This window comes from Equus caballus, chromosome 4 (genome assembly GCF_041296265.1).
Source record: "Equus caballus isolate H_3958 breed thoroughbred chromosome 4, TB-T2T, whole genome shotgun sequence".
NCBI lineage: Eukaryota > Metazoa > Chordata > Mammalia > Perissodactyla > Equidae > Equus > Equus caballus.
This window is the reverse complement of record NC_091687.1, coordinates 97,561,634-97,581,612: the sequence shown is the minus strand read 5'-3', so window position 1 is coordinate 97,581,612 and position 19,979 is coordinate 97,561,634. Positions and strand designations below refer to the sequence as shown.

Genomic DNA, 19,979 nt, shown 5'->3' with positions numbered 1-19,979 from the left:
TTTCCCTCCTTTCGGGGAGGAGCTATGGGAAAAAGACCTGGTGGTAGCAAGTAAGTTCTCAATTACTTGCTGCTAAGGTTGATCACGTACATATATGCTCACTGATTAGTGCAGAAAAGTGAGAGGCAATCATTTGTGAAATTGTAGCCTTTGCTTGTAAAGTCATACAGTTATTTATTGTTCAGCCTTTAACTTTTTAACTTTTCAAAGTTTGTCCCTGTATTTTCAGAAAGTCCTGAGTAGCCTTATTTTCAAATACTATATTTTGGATTGAACTTGCTTTATGTTGCCAATAAGAGAATTTGAGCCTACTTTTTGAGTGGATAAAATAAATTTGTGCTTAGAGTGCAATTATGTGCAAATTGCTACTGATAAAGTGTCTGAAACAAATTGTCCCCCTTTGGAAGATTAAACGGCTCACACACCACCCCTTATCTTTCTCTTTTTTTTCTGAGGCAAAATTTGCACAGAGTGAAGTGCACAGATATTAAATTCAGTGAGTTTTGACAAATGCATACACTCATGTAGCCAACACTCTGATCCAGATCATTTTCATCACCCTAGAAAGTCCCCTTCTAGTGAGTGCCCACCCCCATAGGCCACCACTGTTTTGACGTCTATCACCGTGGATTAGTCTTGCCTGTTCTGGGACCTCATCTGATGGAGCCATAGCTGTACTGTTGGGCCTGGCGTCTTTCTCTCATCACTCTGTTCTCGAGACTCATGCAAATTGTGCTTGTCTTCTGGTGCACATGCCCACAGGCGTCTGTAGGGTAGCTGTTCAGGGAAGAAACTTCTGGGAGGTAGGCCGGGTCCATCCTCAACTCTGCCAGGTGATGCCAGGTTGTTTTCCAAAGTGGTTGTACCACTTTCCCACCCCCATTAGCAGCCTGTAGTGACACGTCTCCCTACTGTTTGATATTGCCTGTCATCTGAACTCTTGCCAGTCTGGGGTGTACAGTGCTATCTCAGTTTGCGTGTCCCTGATTCCTAATGAGGTAAAGTGTCTTCATGTGTTTATTGGCCATTTGTGCTTCCTCTGCTGTGAAATGTCTTTCCTTGTAGTTTGCCCGTTTGCCTGGCAGGGGAGGTTATGTTTTTAGCTATTTATTTAGTTTTAGGAATTCTTTAAATTTCTGGAAGTTAATTGTGTGTTGAAAATGAACTCTTCCTGTCAGCTTATGGTATCTTTTAATGAAGAAAGGTGTTTAGCCGTCTTTTCCATATGGTTTTATACTTTTTGTGCTGTAAGAAATCCTTCCTTATCCAAAGACCATAAAGAAATTTTCCTGAATTTTCTTTTAAAAGTCTTAACATTTTAAGGGCTGTATTTAATCTCGCCTTGCATGTGGTGAAGTATGGGTCCAGTTTCATTCTTATGCAGATGAATTACCAGTTTTGCCAAAGATGACTTTTTAAAAAATTATTTAAAATTTTTTAAATTGTGGTAAAATATACATAACTTAAAATTTACCATCTTAACCTTTTTTTTTTTTTTGAGGAAGATTAGCCTTGAGCTAACTGCTGCCAATCCTCCTCTTTTTGCTGAGGAAGACTGGCCCTGAGCTAACATCCTGCCTATCTTCCTCTACTTTATATGTGGGATGCCTACCACAGCATGGTGTGCCAAGCAGGGTGCCATGTCCGCACCAGGGATCCGAACCAGTGAACCCCGGGCGGCCAAAGTGGAACGTGCACACTTAACTGCTGCTCCACCAGGCCGGCCCCCATCTTAACTATTTTTAAGTGTACAGTTTGGTGACATTAAGTGCATTCACATTGTTGTGCAGCCATCGCCACTATCCGCTTCCAAAAGTTTGTTTTTAAAGCCATCAAGACTGAGCCAAATTTGGCAAAACGTTAACACATTTTATAGTTTATCTTCAGACTCAGTTGCCCAACACTACTTTTTAAAGTAGGCCATCTTTTTTCCACCTATTTTCAGTGCCACCTGTGTCAGGTGCCAATTAGCAAACACACCTGAGTCTGTTTCTGGCCTCTTCTGTTTCATTGGTCCGTTAGTATCAATACCACACTGTCTTACCTTGTAGATCTTTTTAGTAAGTTTTGGTATCTGTTAAGGCAAATCCGCACCTTGTTTTTCTTCACATTGTCTTGGCTCTTCTTGGTCTTTTGCTTCTCTTTAGAAATTTTAAAATCTGGCCTATGGGGGTGGGCACTGACGAGTTTTTCATGGAAAAACTTGGTATAATATTTTAAATTGGAACTTGATTGACTGTTGTCAGTTTGGGAGAGTTGACATCTTTATGATGCTGTACTTTCTATTCATATACCTGGTAGCATCTCATTTATTTAATCTTCTTTAGTATCTTTCAATAGTTCTATTATTTTCTCCATTGAAATCTTGTATATCTTTTGTTAGTTTTTTTTCCTTTAGGGATCTGTTACCTTCTTCACTTCCTTTTTCAAAAAAATATTTTTTAAAGTTATATTTTCCGTCTGCTGGTGCATGGAAATGCAATTGGCTTTTGTAGAATCTTGTTTCCTGCATGTTTACTAAAACATCTTAATTCAAATAAATTATCAATATTCTTTTGAGTTATCTGTATAGTTATCTATATATTCTTGTTATATAGAAATTAATATAATCTGTGAATAGCGTTTTTATTTCTTAAACATTTGATTTCTTTTTATTGACTTATTGTAGTGCCAGGACCTTCTGTATCATGCTGAATACAAGTCATGATAGCTGGAATATTATTCCTTTTTACTTTCTTTCGTTCTTAATTTTAAAACAAGTAACTGTTAAATGTTTCACCTTGAGCATGAGTAAATGTTGGAACCTTTGGCCTTGTTAAGGAATTCTAATTTTGTCCCTAGTATGCTAGGAGTTGTTTTTTTTGAAATTGTATATGGAAGTTGAATTTTATTGAGTGCTGTTTCTATATTAATTAAGAGCTCCTGTTTTGTTCTCCTTTACTTGTTAATGCAGTGAATTACGATAATTTTCTAGTACTGTCTACCACATTCCTGGGCTTAAAGTCATACTTAGCTGGGATGCACAGACACACAGACAAACACACTGCTAAATTTAGACACCAGTAATTGGTTTAAGATTTTTGCATTTATGTTTGAGTAAGATTGGTCTATAATTGTTTCATATTATCATTGCCTAATTTATATCTTAAGAAGTTTCTAGCCTCGTAAAAAAGAGGTTGGGATGGTTTCTTTTTCTGTTCTCTGAAAAAATTTACATAAAATTAGAATTGTTTTTTCCTGAATGATTGATCATGTATCCATAAGAATATCTAGGCCTAATGTTTAATTTGTGAGAAGATTTTAAACTGCTGACCCAATTTCTTGTCATTGTTATAGGACAAGTCAGCTTTTCTATTTTTCTTTGCATTGATTTTGGTAAGTTTATGTTTTTCTCCAGGAGTTTGTTCATTTTCAAACGAATTGTCATAAAGCTGCTTGTAATATCCCTTTTAGGTCTATGGCATCTTTAATTTTGTCACCTTTTACATTTGTAATATTTTTCTCCCCCCTCCTTTTTTGTTGAACAATCTTGAAGAGATTTATTAATTTTATTAGTATTTTTCTTTTTTTTCATAAGAACCAACTTCTGTCCTTTTGATCTCATATATTAGATGACCCATGGTTTATTTCTAAAAGCATTTTAAAATTAGTTTATTTAATTTCAAATGAATTGCATTGTAGTCAGAAAGTATAGACCTAATAATAACAGGTTCTTTGAATTTTATTGAGATTTGCTTTATGGTGTAGTATGTGGTCAGTTTTGGTAAAAGTTCCATGTGTGCTTAACGTCAGTTAATTTATATTTATTGTCATTACCTATACATTGGAATTTATTTCTACTGTCCATCTTAGTTTTTGCTATTTGACCTTTTTCTATATTTCTTTTCTCTTTTTGGTCTTCTCTTAGGTTTTTTTTCCCCTCACTTGGTTTTTTTTTTCCTTATCTACTAGTTTGGGAGTTGCATACTCTTCTAGTGGTTAGAAATCTAAACAGGTTCTTTAAGTTAGCAACCTTTAGCCTAAAACTTAAGCCAATCATTACTTTTTATCATTCTTTTGAACAATAGAAGAGTCTTGAACTGACTAGTTCCATTCAAACTTAGTTACTACTTGTATGAATTTGGGCAAATTACTTAACCCAGCCTCTGTTTCTCCATATGTCAAATTAGATAATAGTTCCTACATCAAAGGGCTATTTTGAAAATTAAAAGAGTTAGTATATGTAAAACACTCAGAACAAGGGCAGGCACATAAGATGTGCTATATGTGTTGCTTCTATTGTTTATTTAATCCCACAAGTTAGAAATTAGTGTCAATCTTTGCTTAAATTTACATATTTATCATTTGTTTTGTGCTTACCATTCCTTTGCTCCTGTTTCCTCCTACGTCCTTTTCCTTCTTTAAGTTCATCTCCTAGAAGTTGCTTTGGTGAGAGTCTAGTGACAGATGTGTTTTTTGTTTGTCTGAAAGTGTCTTTATTTCATCCCCTTCTTGAAAGATAGTTTTATTGAGTATTTTCTTTTAGCTCTTCAAAGATGATTCCATTGTTTTCTGGCTTCCATTGCTTCTATGTAGAAGTTAGCTGTCAGTCTAAATGTGGCTCTATTAGTTTCCTAGGACTGCTGTAACAGATTACCGTCAACTTGGTGGCTTAAAACAACAGAAATTTATGTTCTCACAGTTCCAGAGGCTAGAAGTCAGAAATCAAGGTGCCCGCAGGGCCCCGCTCTGTCTGAAGGCTCTAGAGGAAGATCCTTCCTTGCTGCTTCCCAGCTTCTGGTGGTTGTCAGCAATCCTTGCTGTTCCCTGGCTTGCCTTGTTTTGTAGCTGCATTATTCCACTCTCTATGTCTGTCATCACATGGCATTCTCCCTATGTGTCGTGGTGTCTGTATCCAAATTTGCTTCTTCTTATAAGGACACCAGTCATTGGATTAGGGCCCACGCTACTCCATTATCACCTCATTTTAACTTGATTACATCTGCAAAGACCCAGTTTCCAAAGAAGGTCACATTCACAGGTACAAAGGGTTAAGACTTAAGTATATCATTTGAGGGGATATAATTCAACTAAGTACAGTAGATAATCTGTTTTTTCTCTGACTCCTTTTAATATCTTGTCATTCTTTGGTGTTGTGCAGTTTCACTAAGATCTGTCTATGTGTGGATTTATTTTTATTTAATCTACTTATAATTTGTTGTGCTTTCTGAGTCAGAGGCTTATGTTTAATCAATTCTGGTAGCTCCTTAGCCAAGATCTCTTCACGTGTTTGCTTCTCTGGACTTCTGATTAGATATATAAGATCTTCTCATGTTATCTTTTATGTCTGTTAACTTCTCTTCCATCCTCTATGCAGCATTTAGGGAAATTTCTTCACCTTGGTCCCTAAATTCACTGGTTCAGCCTTGTCTGAGATACAGTGTGTCCCATCTATTGTGATTTTAAAATTTCAATTATTATTTACTTCTAAAGGTTTTATTTCTATTTTTTTTTCAAACTTACTCAAATAGTCTTATAGTCTCTTGATTCTTACTCATACTTTTTTTAAAGATTGGCACCTGAGCTAACAACTGTTGCCAATCCTTTTTTTTTTTCCCCTGCTTTATCTCCCCAAACCCCCGCACATAGTTGTATATCTTAGTTGTGGGTCCTTCTAGTTGTGGCATGTGGGACACTGCCTTAATGTGACCTGACAAGCAGTGCCATGTCCGCGTCCAGGATCCAAACCCTGGGGCGCTGCTGCGGAGCACGTGAACTTAACCACTTGGCCACGGGGCCGGCCCCTGATTCTTACTCATACTTTTCATACTCAATTTAGTTGTTTTTTTTTTAGGGAAGAGTAGCCCTGAGCTAACTGCTGCCAATCCTCCTCTTTTTGCTAAGGAAGACTGGCCCTGAGCTAACATCTGTGCCCATCCTCCTCTACTTTATATGTGGGACGCCTACCACAGCCTGGCTTGCCAAGCAGTGCCATGTCCACACCCGGGATCCGAACCGGCAAACCCCGGGCTGCCAAAGCGGAACGTGTGCACTTAGCTGCTACGCTACTGGGCTGGCCCTCAATTTAGTTTTTAAAACACTTTATATGTATTTTATATTTGCATCCAAGATTGCTAATGTTTGTTGTCTTTGGTGGACTGATTCTGTTTGTTTTTGCTGACTTTTACTCATGGTATCTAATTTCCACATGTGTTTTGTGATTTATTTGATTGTGAGCTCATGTTTGCTGAAACTATCTGTGGAAATTCTTTTGAGGTCTGGGTTGAAGGTGAATTCCTCCAGAGAGAATTTGTGTTTGCTTCTCTGGGAGCTGCCTCTGTGGGGCTTCTTTAAAGTTAATTCTCACACAGGAAGTGTGAATCAACTTGAAACTTTTGTGAGGTCTGAGTGGTTTATAAGTTCTCAGGGCAAGTTTTTTCTCCTCCATCCAGAGCCAACATTGATACAGGCAAGTTTCCTTACTGTCTCCCCTCGTAAGGCAGATCCCCTCCACCCTACTTCACTAAGGATGTGTAGTCTTTAGGATCTTGGTTTTATGCAGAAGTCTCTCTTTACCTTCCCTTGGCTCTTTGGGCAGTACATTATTTGGAAAGGGAGTAGATCCTGGTGGCTCACAGTACATGCCATGTAGCCAAACTGTTTAACTTAAACCTTAGTTCTACCGTCTGTTAGCTGTTTGACCTTAGACAGGTTTCTTAACCTTCCTAGGCTTCTATTTTCCCATCTGTGAAATGGAGATAACAGTCTCAACCTCATGGGGTTATGAAGACTTAATCCCTTAATATGTATAGAACACTTAATACAGGGTCTGGCTCACACACTAATCACTCAATATATGTTAACTTGTTATTTTTAGCTTCTAGGGATTTCACTTTCTTGCTAGCTCAGGAATGCATTTTTAAAAAGAATATTTTAACTAACATTTTCTGCATAGTGAATGTCATGATAATGTGGCTCCATATTACCCTGATTTTATTTTTGCACAGCAAAACTGATCTTAAAAGCAGTCCTCCCCTTCCCACCTTGGAGACTTTTTTTTTTTAATGTAAATGTCCCATTTACATTCATATCTACCAGCTGGGCATCTAGAAGACCACAAGTGGAAGCTGAGGGACCTGTGTTCATTTGGCTGGTGGAATTTTCAGTCTACTTCTCATGTTCTTTTGCAGGATCCTGTGTGCTGAGTCGGCCAGTAACTTTCACTTTGATTGTCTGAACTTCGACTCCATGATGTTTGGCGCAGCCCGGGCTCGTCGCCTCTCCACAGCCTCCTCAGTCACCAAACCTCCACACTTCATCCTCACCACTGACTGGGTTTGGTACTGGACCGATGAGTTTGGTTCTTGGCAGGAATATGGAAGACAAGTAAGTGTCATGGAAAGAAGGTGAGTATTTCCTCCCAAGGATCAGTACTAGAGGAGCCGTTCCAAACATGAGCACAAGGATTGTTCCGAGGGGTCGTTTACAGCACCAAGAATCCCCAGATCCTTGTATGACTCACGGGTTTTAAGGGAATTATGGCAAAATTAGATCATTTGGAGTTCATTTGTATGAGGTTCCATCTTTGGACGATTGGCTATCTGTTGGCTCATGAGAACTGAATGAATATAAGTTGTAGTGAGATCACCTTTCTTCATTGGTTTTGTTAAATGAAGTAGAAAGATGCCTCTCCTACTGTTGAATGGGTAACTGGAGCAAGTGCTGTGTGTGCAGGAGTGTTTGTGTAGCTGCGGAATAAAGTTTAAGGCTTTTCAAAGTAGGCTCTCTGCCTTCCCTCTAGCAGCAACTTTACAGAAGGGGGCAAGTATAAGAAAATTGACTTATTTCAGGTATTGATTTGGAATCTGGATCCAACAACTGTTACTATCAGTTGTTTGAAGATGTTCATTGATGGATCAGATTAAAAGGAGCCCCCTGGTCACCTGTAGAGGTACAAGTACAGGGAGGTCACCATTTCTATAGGGACAGCCTCTCCAAAATGAAAATTGGGATGCGTGGTCTGATAGACATTTGTACTCTTCTGGGTTGTGAGAGGCTGTATTAAAGCTTTAGTTTCTTCCTCTTATCTCCACTTAGAATATCTTTTTCTCTGGGGATACTGTCATGTGGGCTGCATGAGGGCAGGAGCTTTGTCTCTCTTTTGCCACTGATGTATTCCCATGCCAAGGACAGTGCCTGTGCCTAGCAGGTCCTGAGGACATAGACATTGGCTGATTGAAGGACAGAGATACTGTTGCCCTGTGCCAGCTGGTCAGTTGGACCTGGTTACTCTTGGTGGCCTTGAGACCTCATCCTTCTCCTCCGTTTCTTCCAGCACCAGCCTTTCCTCGTCGGCTGCTCTATCCACCCCCTTCCCCACCCATCTCCTCTTCTTGAGCATCCTGGGATTCCTTTCGCCTTCCCTGCCCTGTAGATTTGTTTAGGGAGGCTCTCTAGCCTTGCTCTCGGTTTGGTCAGGAGCAGGAGGGGAGAGGATGACGGGCTGGTCAGGCTCCATGAATCAAGCTTAGCTGGTGACAACATGGCAGGCGAGAAGCACTTAGCAAATGTAACAGCCTCTGATGATCCCTCTGGTGGTTTGTCCCTCTTCTGGGGGAGACAGGCTCCCTGGGCTCCGAGTGGGATGACACGGGACCCTGGGGGCAACACAAGAGAAAGTAAGTTTCCCTGGGTGACTTTGCAAACTGGGTCATCACAACTTTGGGGACTGGAGGCCTTTCTCCTCCCAATACCCCACACTTAGGGTTTTCCCCTTTTTTTAATGCTGCTACTCTTTTATTAAGCAGTATAGTTGGAGTGCATAACCTTGTTTAGAACAGGGGAGTCTCTGGGGATGACCTGTATGTGGGTATTGTTGACACATCATGTACTGGTGGGTACGGATGTGCATGTGTGGACTTGGTGACTTTCGGCTGCGTGGTCTCATTTTGTACCATTGGCTGGACCCCCTCATAGGATGACCTGTCCATTCTAGCTCTTCCTTTCCTATACACTTCTGGTGTCACCTCATATTTGGATTTCTATCGTAGTTTTCTGCTAAGGTAGTTCAAGACTGTTTTCTGTTGATTCTCAGAAAAGCTAGGTTCTTTTCTGCCTGAGCTTGGAATGTGCCCCCAAATTTCAAGTCCAAATTGCCTCCACTCTCTTAAGTTCCTAGCTGCCGTAAAAAAAGTACCGCAAACTGGGTGGCTGAGAACAACAGTGATTTATTGTCTTTCAGCTCTGAAGCTGGAAATTGAAATCAAGGTGTTGGCAGGGCCATTCTCCCTCGGAGACCTGGAGGGGAATCCTTCCTTGCCTCTCCCTAGCTTCTGGTGGTTTGCTGGTGATCTTTGGTGTTCCTTGTCTTGTGTTTGCATCACTCCAGTCTCTGCCTTGTCATTGCATGGCATTCCCCCTCTGTCTGTCTGAATGTGGTCATTCTCTTATAAGGACGTTGGTCATTTGAATTAAGGCCCACCCTACTCCACTATGATCTCATTTTAACTAATTACATCTGCAATGACCTATTTCCAAATAAGGTCACATTCTGAGGTCCTGAGGGTTAGGACTTCGACATATATTTTTTGAGGGGGGAAACAATTTAGCCCATAACCTAATCTTGTTTATAAGGGTATTACGGTGCTTGGCGCACTGAGTTTTCCTGCGTTAAACTTGACATCCCTGAGGTATTGGGCTGCAGGAGGCTGCATTACCCCAAACTGTATCCTCTTTAGATTATTCTCAACAGACTTCTCAGGTTGATTTACCTTGTGCACCTTCCCCCTTTCCTGTGAACTCCTTTGCCGTGATCTAAGAGCCCCATAGTTGCCCTCACCCTTTCATACCTGAACAACTCATCCATCTCTGCCTGGAAGAAAGACCCCTGTTAATTCCACCACTCACCGGAATCTGACTTCTATTCCCATTACTTGTTTGTCTGGTCAGTATTCATGGTGCACCTGCAGGAGGTGGGACCTGGCCAGGCACAGCCCTTGCCATGCCGTAGACACTGGCAAAGGGCCAGGTGCCAAATCCTGTGGCATTTCCAGTCTGTTGTCCAGTCCTTCCTCTCCTGGCTTTCTTGCTCCTCCTCAGGCTTCTTTTTTTCACTCCCCTTTGTGAATATTGGAGTTTCCTGGGGTCCAGCTCATACTCCCGTTCTGCTGACAGTGGTGGCCACTTTGAGTGATCTCTGCATCTCTGTCTCCAGACCAGATTTCTCTTCAAACTTCAGACTCATGTATCCAGATAACCCATCTGAGATTTCTGAAACCTTTGCTTTTTGTTCTAGACACTATTCTAAGTGCTCTGCATGCCTTATTTTAATTATTTTCCCAACCCTTTGAGGATGGGATGGTACTGTTGTGTGATGATATGAGGATGATTTAAGTTGTATCATTATTCCTGTTATAGAGTTGAGATAATTGAGGTTCAGAGAGGTTAAAATAACTCACCGAGGTTATAAACAGATTTAGGAGCCAGAATTCAAACTCAGTTATTCCATCCCCAAATCTTAGATGTTTTGTAAGTAATTGAAGAGAGAACGAGAGATCAAAATGGGTAATTGGAAAAAATAGAAGAGCTCTCCAAGGGACCAGAAAAAGAAAACGAGGAGAAGGCCTGAGCTCTGATTCAGGGATGGTAGGAACAAGAATAGGTGGAGAAGAGGCAGCATTGCTCAGGCCGCCAGTCAAGCAGCATTTGAGAGTTTAGTGTCGGTGTTTCACCTTCATTTGAATGGTTGTATCATCCATTTTGGGTAGTCTGAATGCCCTCTCTTCCATTGCTCCCATCCCACTTATCCTGGTTGGCAAGACCCATATTTACTGTCTTCCATTTTCCCTGGCAGCTTTTAGGAGGCAGTCGTGTCAGCTTCTCTTCCATGCCTCCTGCCACACCCCTGCTCCCTGCCTCTTCCCTCCTCCGCCTCCTCTATGACATGAATATCTACTGTGGACATGTCTGTGGTGTGGCGTGGACAGCACCTAGCGTCTTTCTTCATCATCATCTGTTCTTGCCTTCATGAAGTATCTGATTTTTCCTTGCAGGGCATGGAGCACCCCGTGACTAACGTCAGCAGCAGCGATTTGGAGAAGGCCTACCTGGCCTACTGCACGTCGGGGTCTGACGCCCAGGCAGCCACTCTGAAGTTCCAGGCCGGAAAGCACAAATACGAGTTAGACTTCAGAGGTACTTCCTGACCCACTGCCCTCTCCCAGCAGGGCCTGGCCATCTGTTGGCTCTGCCTTTTCCACATTAACCCTGGAGAAGCTCTGTATACACATTGAGGGCCAGGAAAGAAGAGGGAGGGGTGGTCCCTGCTCCTAAAGTACTGCCCCTCTGGAAGGGAGATGGCCCTGAAAACAGATGATGCCAGCCCAGTGGGATGGAGGAGAAGCTGCCTGGGGGAGTGAGAAGAGAGGACCCTGAGGAGGGGATAGGAGCCCAAAGCGTGGAGGGTCAGCACGTGCGCAGTGGTGGTTGTCCTTTAGGCCATGGACGAGTCTCTCTGTGTCTGAGGATTAACCTCAGTCCCTGACAAGTATCAGCAGTTCTGCTGTGCAGCTCAGGCTTGTCCCTCCCCACGGGACAGCATTAATATCTTTTCTGTAGGCGTCTTCGGCACAGATGGACTGCCAGGTTAAACACGTGGTATACACACGCTGTAATTAAAAGCTGCTAGGGAGCGGATTTTCATGTGCTCGTGGTGTCTTGAAACTGGGCCTTAAATGACTTGTCCTGCTTGCCTTGATAGACAGACAGAAACAGGCCAAACACCCTTTGGCCAGTTCTTCCAGTGACCAATTTGTGAGGATTTTTAAGTTTTAGTTTTTCTGTGGCTTCTCTTAAGCCGTTTTCACGTGGATTTATCAGTCCAGTCTTGTTCCATTCAGTTTTGCCTTTAAATTCACATGGAATCCTTGTGAATGCTCAGCACTTTTTAAGGGAATTAAGTGGGCCTTCCTTTAAACCCAGCTTATTGTCTTCTCTATTCCTGGGGACCTTCTATTTGGAGGGCAGCAAAGTGTCTTTGGTGAATTATCCTGAACCTACTTTGCCTGCCTGCTTTTAGCCAGTTGGTTTTGCTTGTGGTTTTGCTTAATGTGGAATCACTGCCCCCTCGGTGTGCCCTTCAGAGAACCTGGAATTTCTTCTACTCTGCAGTGAGAGCTGCCTGCCAGCCTTCAGCATCTGCTGGAGAAGGCCAAGTATGTGTGAGGTGGTTTGCAGTCCACAGTCTGATAAACGCAAGTGCACTACAGAGGACAATGAGGGACACATGAACTAATGACCTTCAGGGCAGTCCTGAGTTCAAGTGGACATAACTGGCACCTATCTGACTGCTGCCGACAACAGTTAGAAATATTTCTTTTAAGTATGTGGCAAATATCAAAACAAATAAACCAGAAATGTCGTATGCAGCCTTTACCATTCTCAACCTAGACAGCACCCCCAGGGGACATAAGTCAGGAGGAGGTTGGGGAAGAGCACACGCATGCAGTTTACTGCAAACTGCAGGAAATGTGTGTTCACCGCAGACAGACCTACCCTTGGATGGGCAGTTCTTTTTTTGTTGGTGGTGGATAACAGTAGCCACAGAACTAGTTTGAGATAAGTTAGCTTCTTTTCTCCCAACTTCACTACTAGGTATAGTGACAGCAAGTCTCAGACCCAAATTTGCCACCCACACTTAGTAACTAAATATTTATTAAGAAGTAAGTACAGAAGCACACAGAACAGGCCAAATGACTTGTTCTGTAGGATTGGGGAAGACTCAGCTCTGTCCTCTTAGGGCTCTTGTCCCAAAAGAGTCATTCAAGGCAAATGCCAAGATTCCAGAGGCAGAATTCTGACATCTGTTAGTTGGCATCAGAGGGGCAGAATCCCCAAGGTCAGGACTTGTTTAAGGACTTAGCCTAGTGTATCTTCTTTAGGGGGAAGTTAGGGAACAAGCTTCGCTTTACCCTGTCCATGGGAGAGTAGGGAATGGGTCTCACATACATTTAGCCGGTCTATATATCTTGAAAACTTTTAATTTCACCAGTGAGAGCCATTTGAGATTCATCACAGTGTTAGTGAACAGACCAATAAAAATCCATTAGTATGCTAATTAGCAGAATATTGATGGGAGGTTGAGTGGTGGGTAACAGAAGGGGTTGTGGTAGCCATGTCTGGATTATGGGCTCCTGATTAGAATGTGGAGGACCCCCCAGGAGTGCCCATTCTTGTTGACCATGTGGGCTACAGCACAAGATACACCACCTAGGTGATCATGAAGTATATGCTCAAATGCAGTAAGGTAAGTTATAGACGTCTACAAATTAATATGAAAATGTTTTTTAAATAAAAAAAATTTTTATACTCTAAATGCAAAAAAGTAAGACTTGACAAGGTCTTCCTGGTGGTTGGGGACATGTAATCTAACTTGTGGGTATTCCTGACTTTTTAACTTAAGGGGCAGTGTTCCCCCCCGCCCAGGATAAATCAGAGGAGCTTGGGAGTGGGTGTGGAGCAAGAATTTTGTTTATTAAAGGTGGTGCAGGTTTAAAACGGTTGAGAAATACTGCTATAGAGTCAGCTTAGTGAAACTAAGAAAAAAAAGTCTTAAGAGTAAAATTATTATATTAACTCTAAATCCCACTAGCTCAAGATGTGGTAATTTGGTCTCAGACTGGGCTGAAGCTTTTTTATATCCAAGCTGGGAAAAATTGCTAAGCAAAATAATAGTTTAAACAAGATTGGAAAGAACAATTTAAAAGCGCTCATGTATAATTGATATGTCAATTACTAATCATTCATCTATTCATTAAACCCAGTCTCCTAAGGATACCTATTTTCTTTATGAATATTTGAAATGTGTAAAACTGCCTTATGTTTAGCAGACTGATTCTGGGCTTCACACATTTGGATTAGATTGCCAGCCCATTTAATTTGTGTTTATAAAACATTGTCATCCTGTGCGTGTAAATGGTTTTTTTTCTCAGCCTTCATTCAGAAAAACCTGGTCTATGGTACAGTCAGAAAAGTTTGCCGAAGACCCAAATATGTGTCTCCCCAGGATGTGAAAGTGAAACGAACCTGGTAGGTGTCATTTGGGGCACGTGTTACTTAGCATGTGTGTCATTTGGGATGTGCTCTGCTGCAAGTACAGAAAACCCACCCAGACTAGCTGAAACATTAAACGGGGTTTGTTGGCCGTGTAACTGAATGCTCTAGCACTCTCTGTCTCAGAGTATTTTGTGCCCCGCCCTCCTCCAGGTATATCTGAACTTTCCTTCACTCAACACCAAAGTGCTGTGTTAATATCCGTGTTCTATAAAGGGACTGAGAATTCATGAGACTGGAAAATCAATGTACACTTACCACATTTCAAATAGAAAAATATTAGCATGTATTATAAAACTATGAAATATAATGTAAATTTATAAAAAGGTGTTAGATGTATTATCATTCTGATGATGCAGATGCAATTAATAAAACATTAAAGTGACAAACCAAACACAACATAAAGGAAAAAAACACCAAGACACTGGAAAAAAAAAATCACGTAATTAGATATTTTAGGTGTGCCAGTAGTGTTACTGAGTCATGAAGATGTTCTCTTGCTTTTCCAGAAGCCAAAAAAGTTGTGTCTGACTTTAGACTAACTTAGAGAATGGCAAGGAAATAGTAATCATCTAAGTCCTAATATTCTCCCTCTGTTTCCATCTTCAAGTGATTGTATCTTTTGTTTTATAACTTGGAGGAGATCTTTTAAACAGTTCTTTGGGTTTTTCTATTTGTTTGTTTGTTTTGTTTGTAGAGTTAGATTTTTTCATGCTTTTTGGTTGTAACAAAGCATTTTAGGTTCCTCTTTGCATCATGAATGAATGATAGTTCCAGTGCAGTCTCATCTGTAGCAATTTGACTACTGTTATTCACGTTCCATTAGTTGGGAAAGGCTTCTGACCAGGGAGAGAATTATTCCTGTGGGTGGAAGCTTTGTAATACATAATTATAAGGCTGCTTGTGATCTGCAAGCCAGGCTAGACCTGAAACCAGCTTATCAGTTTATGTTTTCAGGTGGATAATTGAGTCATAGACCTAAATTTTTTTAAATGTTGAAATAATGGAATTACACCAATAAAAACCCATGTATTTCAGTACTTGAATATCATGGAATACTGTAAAACCAAAAATGGATGCTGCAGGCACTCATGGGCCAGCTTCATCCTTCCCTTATGTCACAGGATGGCTGCCAGGAGCCACTAGGGTAGGGCCACTAGGGTAGGCCTTGTAAGCATTTAGGAGAGGGCCCAGGCCCTTCTGCAGCTGATGAAGACAAATTCTTGAGCTTTGCATTAATCAGACCCCTTCTGAACCAGGAGTGTTTCAGGCTTGGGGCAAGAGTGATGGGGTTGGGGCTGGGGGAGGGGTCAGTTCCCTCCAAACCACACAGCCACGTAATGGGGGAGGGCAGCCTGGGTGGTGAGAGATACCAGAGTGCCCGTTACAGTCCTGTGTGACAGCCTGTGCTGGGCTTTAGCCAGTGTTGCTGTTCGCCGGCTATACCTTCCATTAGCTGGAGAAGTCTGGCTCATTTCTGTTTCACGGAGAACTGATAGTGTTGCTGCTGGTTCTTTTACAGTTTCACAGAGGGACTTTAGTGGCTGTGTTTGTGGAGCACGGCAAGGTCATTTAAAGAAGAGTTGGTACAAGCTAGAGGGGAAAGGTATTATCAATCCAAGAACATCAAGTGCCTTTTGAGTCAGGTCCTGGGGTTGCCCCTCCCTGTTTCCTTGAAGCTAAATATGTCTTATTTCTCTTTTTAATTAAAATTTAATTTTGACTACATATAAAAAATTTACAGATTTGAATGTCTCAACTATAGAAAAAGGTATACTCAGTAGTCAGTATCCTCCTCCCTGTTGGCTCCACCTGGTTTCCATGGTGGGTGACCATCTTCATTAGTTTCTAGTTTATCTTTACTATGTTTCTTCTTGTAAAAATGAGCAAATGCATATATATAAGTGTTTTCTTATTTCGCTTTTCTTGCACTAAAGGTAACATTTATATGTACTGTTCTGTACCTTTTCTTTTTCACTTAAAAATAATTACGCCATTTCAGTATGTTGAAGTCTTCAGAATTCTGTTTCTGTTTTCATGGTTCGGCATCACATGTCCATCCCATAGTTTATTTAATTTGTCCCCTCTGGAGGATGTTTTGCGTTGTTTCAGTCTTTTGCTGTTACAAGTGTAATGCCACAGTGGGCCATCTGCTGTCTGTGCTGTTTCACATTCGTGGGGGTGGGTCATCAGGTTAGAGACCTAGAAGGTAAGTGCTGGTTCCTCTTCAGGGGTCATGCACATACCCCAGGACGCATGAGGTGCCTGTTTCCCTCGGCCTTCCTGCCAGAGCGAGTCGTCAGGCTCTTGGACTTTTGCCGTTCTCATTGGTGGGAGAGGGTTTCTCAGTGTATTTTAATTTGCTGTCTCTCATGAGTGAGCTTTAATGCTTTTTCCCCAACATGTAACGGCCGTTCGCTGTTCTTTTTCTGTGGACTGTTTGTGTTTTTGTCCATTTTTCTATCAACTTTTTGGCATTTTTCTTATATATTAAGAGCCTTTCATCGATTAGGGAGATCAGCCCTCGGTTTCTTATATAAATTGCAAATATTTTCTCTTGGTTTGTTATTTGCCTTTTGGTTTTGTTTATGAAATATTTTGCCATGCAGAAATACTTGTTTTTTATTTTATTTTTTTAGCTAAATGTATCAGTTTCTTCTATGTATTGCTTCTGGATTTAGAGTTTTGGTTAACTGTGACTGCTCCTACTTCTGGAAGTTATTTTTGATTCTTTCTCTATCCAGAGCCTAAACTAGGCACAGTTTGGAAAAATCTGTCTGTCGTCTTTATGAGACTGGATCTCTTCTCATCTCTCTAACTTAGACTTCAGGGGACCACAAGCAGATACCATACATCAGAAATAAATGTGATTATTTTGGTCAAATTCAGACTAAGGTATGAGTAACTGAGGATCTCCCCTCTCCGTAACCTTAGAGTCGCACGTATTATGTGCAGTGAAGTGCTCGGTTCTTCCCTCTGACTCGTATGGCAGTAGCTGGTTGTCATAACTCCAGCAGGCAAGTCTGCTTGGGCCTCCATGGCCAACCAGGACTCATAGGGTGGGTCACCTTCAGAAACAGCTTCTCTCTTTACACAATTAACAGGGTCATAGAGTATGATTTCCATGTTCAGAAGTCATAATACAGGAGTTTCATGTAAAGTTTGAGACAACATTTACACATCACGTATCTGGTTTAGTTCCTTACTATCATTCCATCCTCTGTGAAAATGTTTTATTCATGTGATTGGGTCGTATTTTTTCTTTTCTTACCTTCTTGTAGATATTTTTTGTCATTTCATTTTTCCCCCCTCTACTTGTTTGGCAGTTAGTATTACTATTTTTTTAAAAGGCCACACTAGAAATGATAACATGTGTTCTTCACTTAGGTGTAAGTCAGTCAATATCTTTGCCCTCCTATCAACTAATATAAGGTCCTTCATTTACTTTTATTCCATTTACCTTCCTTGCAACTTGTTTTTTTTAACTTCACGGGACCCTGTTATTTTATTTTAAATTTACTCACACTTTATTTTAAAATTACTCACATCTGTATTTTGCTGTCAGTCCTGAAAGATATTTTCACTCTTGGAACACTGAAGATATCACTCTGCTGTCCTCTGGTTTCCATTGCTGCTTTGGCAAATGAGCTGTCTGTCCAACTGGTGCTGCTTTTCTAGAATCACTCTTTTTTCCCCCAGCTACTTTTTAAGACTTTCTCTTTGTCTTGGTGATATGCACTTTCACTGTGGTGTGTCTGGGTGGGTATTTTTGTTTATCCTCTTGGAGAGTCTTTGGGCTTCTTAAACTTGTGAGTTGGTGTGTCTCATTAGTTCTCTTTGAAAATTGCCTCCACCCTGTTCTCTCTCTTCTTTTTGGAGCTTCAGTTAGGCTCTGAGCAGATTCAGGCCTTCTTACTCGCTTCTCCACATCTCAGCTTCCTCTCCACGTTTTCCATCTTGTTATTGCTGTGGGCCACATTCTGGATAATTTCACTTCCCATATCTTTCAGCTCACTCATTCTGTCTTCAGGTGGTCTGATCTACTAGTAAGCCTGTCTGTTGATTTTTACTATCAAGGATTGTGTTTTTCGTTTCTACAAGTTGTATTTGGTTCTTTTTCAAACCTTTCAGGTCTTTTTATAGTTTCCTCTTCCTTGCATATGTTTTAAAATTTTTTCTTTTATTTCTTTAAACATAGAATAGTTGTTGTTTTATAATCTGCCTGATAATTTCAGCATCTTAAGTCTTCATGGGTCTGTTTCTGGCTGTTCTTGCTTGTGGGACCTTGCTTAGTTATTTTTAAACTGTGCCATTTTCCTAGGAAAGTTATTTGTGGGAGTTCTTTGAGGCTTAGGATGAAGGTACATGTCTCATGCCAGCAGAAACAGAAGGTAGATCTAATGTAGGAAGAACAGAGCATTCTGAAAGGGAGTAGGAATGATTTGGAATTACAGCTTCACAGTCTTTGTTCCTAAACCTTTTGGGCCACATATCTTTTAGAACTCAGTTTATATTTATTTATTTTTATTTTTAGAAAGATCATGTGGTGTTTGTATTATATGACACCCTGTAATTGAACATGCTAATATTTCTGCAGTAAAAAGTATACGTAGTCACTTTAAGAAGGATATATAATGATCACAAATAGCCTCTTAGCAGTTTAAGTCAAATTTATGTTGCCAAATGAGTTTTGACATCAATTTTATGTTTTTAAAAATATTTTTGAATACAATTACACTTCATCGAGGCTGTTTTTAATAAGATTGTGGATAAGGGTTTGTGCTACTTTATCAGATGCTCTCTCCCTTCTGTGCAGGAAATGGGATCCAGGTGAGAAAGGGATCCCTCATGCCTCATTGTTTCAGTGTTGGCCACACAGGCAAAGATGCAAGTGCTCTCAGGTGGCAGCTAGTGTGGTTATGTGCTTCCTTGCCTTTTCCCCACTTTTGCAAAATGATATGCTGAGACTCAAGATGTGGAGGCCACCCATGATAGATATGCTTATGTCTGAGAACAAAACGTCTCAGTGTTTTTGCTTATATCCTGTAGCGGCATCAAGCTTCCAGGCCCAAAGAGCATCCCAGCCCACTGGGACCCCTCGGCCCTGCCGGACCCCGGCTTTAAGGTATGGAATCACGCTGCCTCAGGCTGGGGAGGGGGCTTCTTAGACAGAGGTGAGTGTGAGCAATTGTGCTGTTTCCTCCACCACTGAAGAAGCTGTGCACTTGGGGCTCAGGGAGGAGGGCAGAGGTGTTGGGGGGGTTTTGCGTTTTTTCAGGTCTTGGGGATTTTAAGCCTCGATGACCACACAGGAGATGGCTGTGGCCCTGACGGGAGAGGATGTATTGTGGATGGAGGACAGCAAGCTGGAAGTTTTCTGGAAAGGGCAGAAAAAAGGAGTTTAAGAGCTGCTTACCCAATAAATATTAGTTTTACTAAGCAAGGAAAGGAAAAGAAAGCAGGGGAGGATTTGAGTATGGTGAGGGACATCTGGAGGGGGAGGTGCTAGATACTAGATGACAAAAAAAGGAATAGTCAATTGAACAGTTCATTTAGCCTCTCTGCCAGCTGATGGGAGCTATACTGAGTTTGGTAGAATATTCAGGCCAACGTCTGATGCTGCCCGTCTGTGTGGGGCTCTTGGACTGACCTCTGACAGCTGGCCTCCTGCCCGCCACTGTGCAAACTGGTTTTTACAACATGACAGTCTCTGCTGTGGGAGGACTCATCTTGTCAAGTTGTACAAAGCACACTCACACCCCAGCAGTGCAGCAGGACATGCGAAGGACTGGGCAGGTTCACACAGCAGCCCTCAGGTTTCAGAGGAGGAGGCGACCATATTGAGAGGATCAGGGCAGGTGTCCCTGGGTCCACACCTAAATGATGGCTGG

General features: G+C 41.4%; 1 protein-coding gene across 1 annotated transcript in view; it reads left to right on the top strand.

Moving 5' to 3' along the window:
* Positions 1-19,979, top strand: part of PARP12 (poly(ADP-ribose) polymerase family member 12) — a 39,142-nt gene that overhangs the window by 14,455 nt on the left and 4,708 nt on the right. The window contains exons 6-9 of the mRNA XM_023639816.2: positions 7,170-7,365; positions 11,031-11,172; positions 13,968-14,064; positions 19,138-19,213. Coding sequence (XP_023495584.1) covers positions 7,170-7,365; positions 11,031-11,172; positions 13,968-14,064; positions 19,138-19,213 — 511 coding nt within the window. The remainder of the gene's footprint in view (positions 1-7,169; positions 7,366-11,030; positions 11,173-13,967; positions 14,065-19,137; positions 19,214-19,979) is intronic.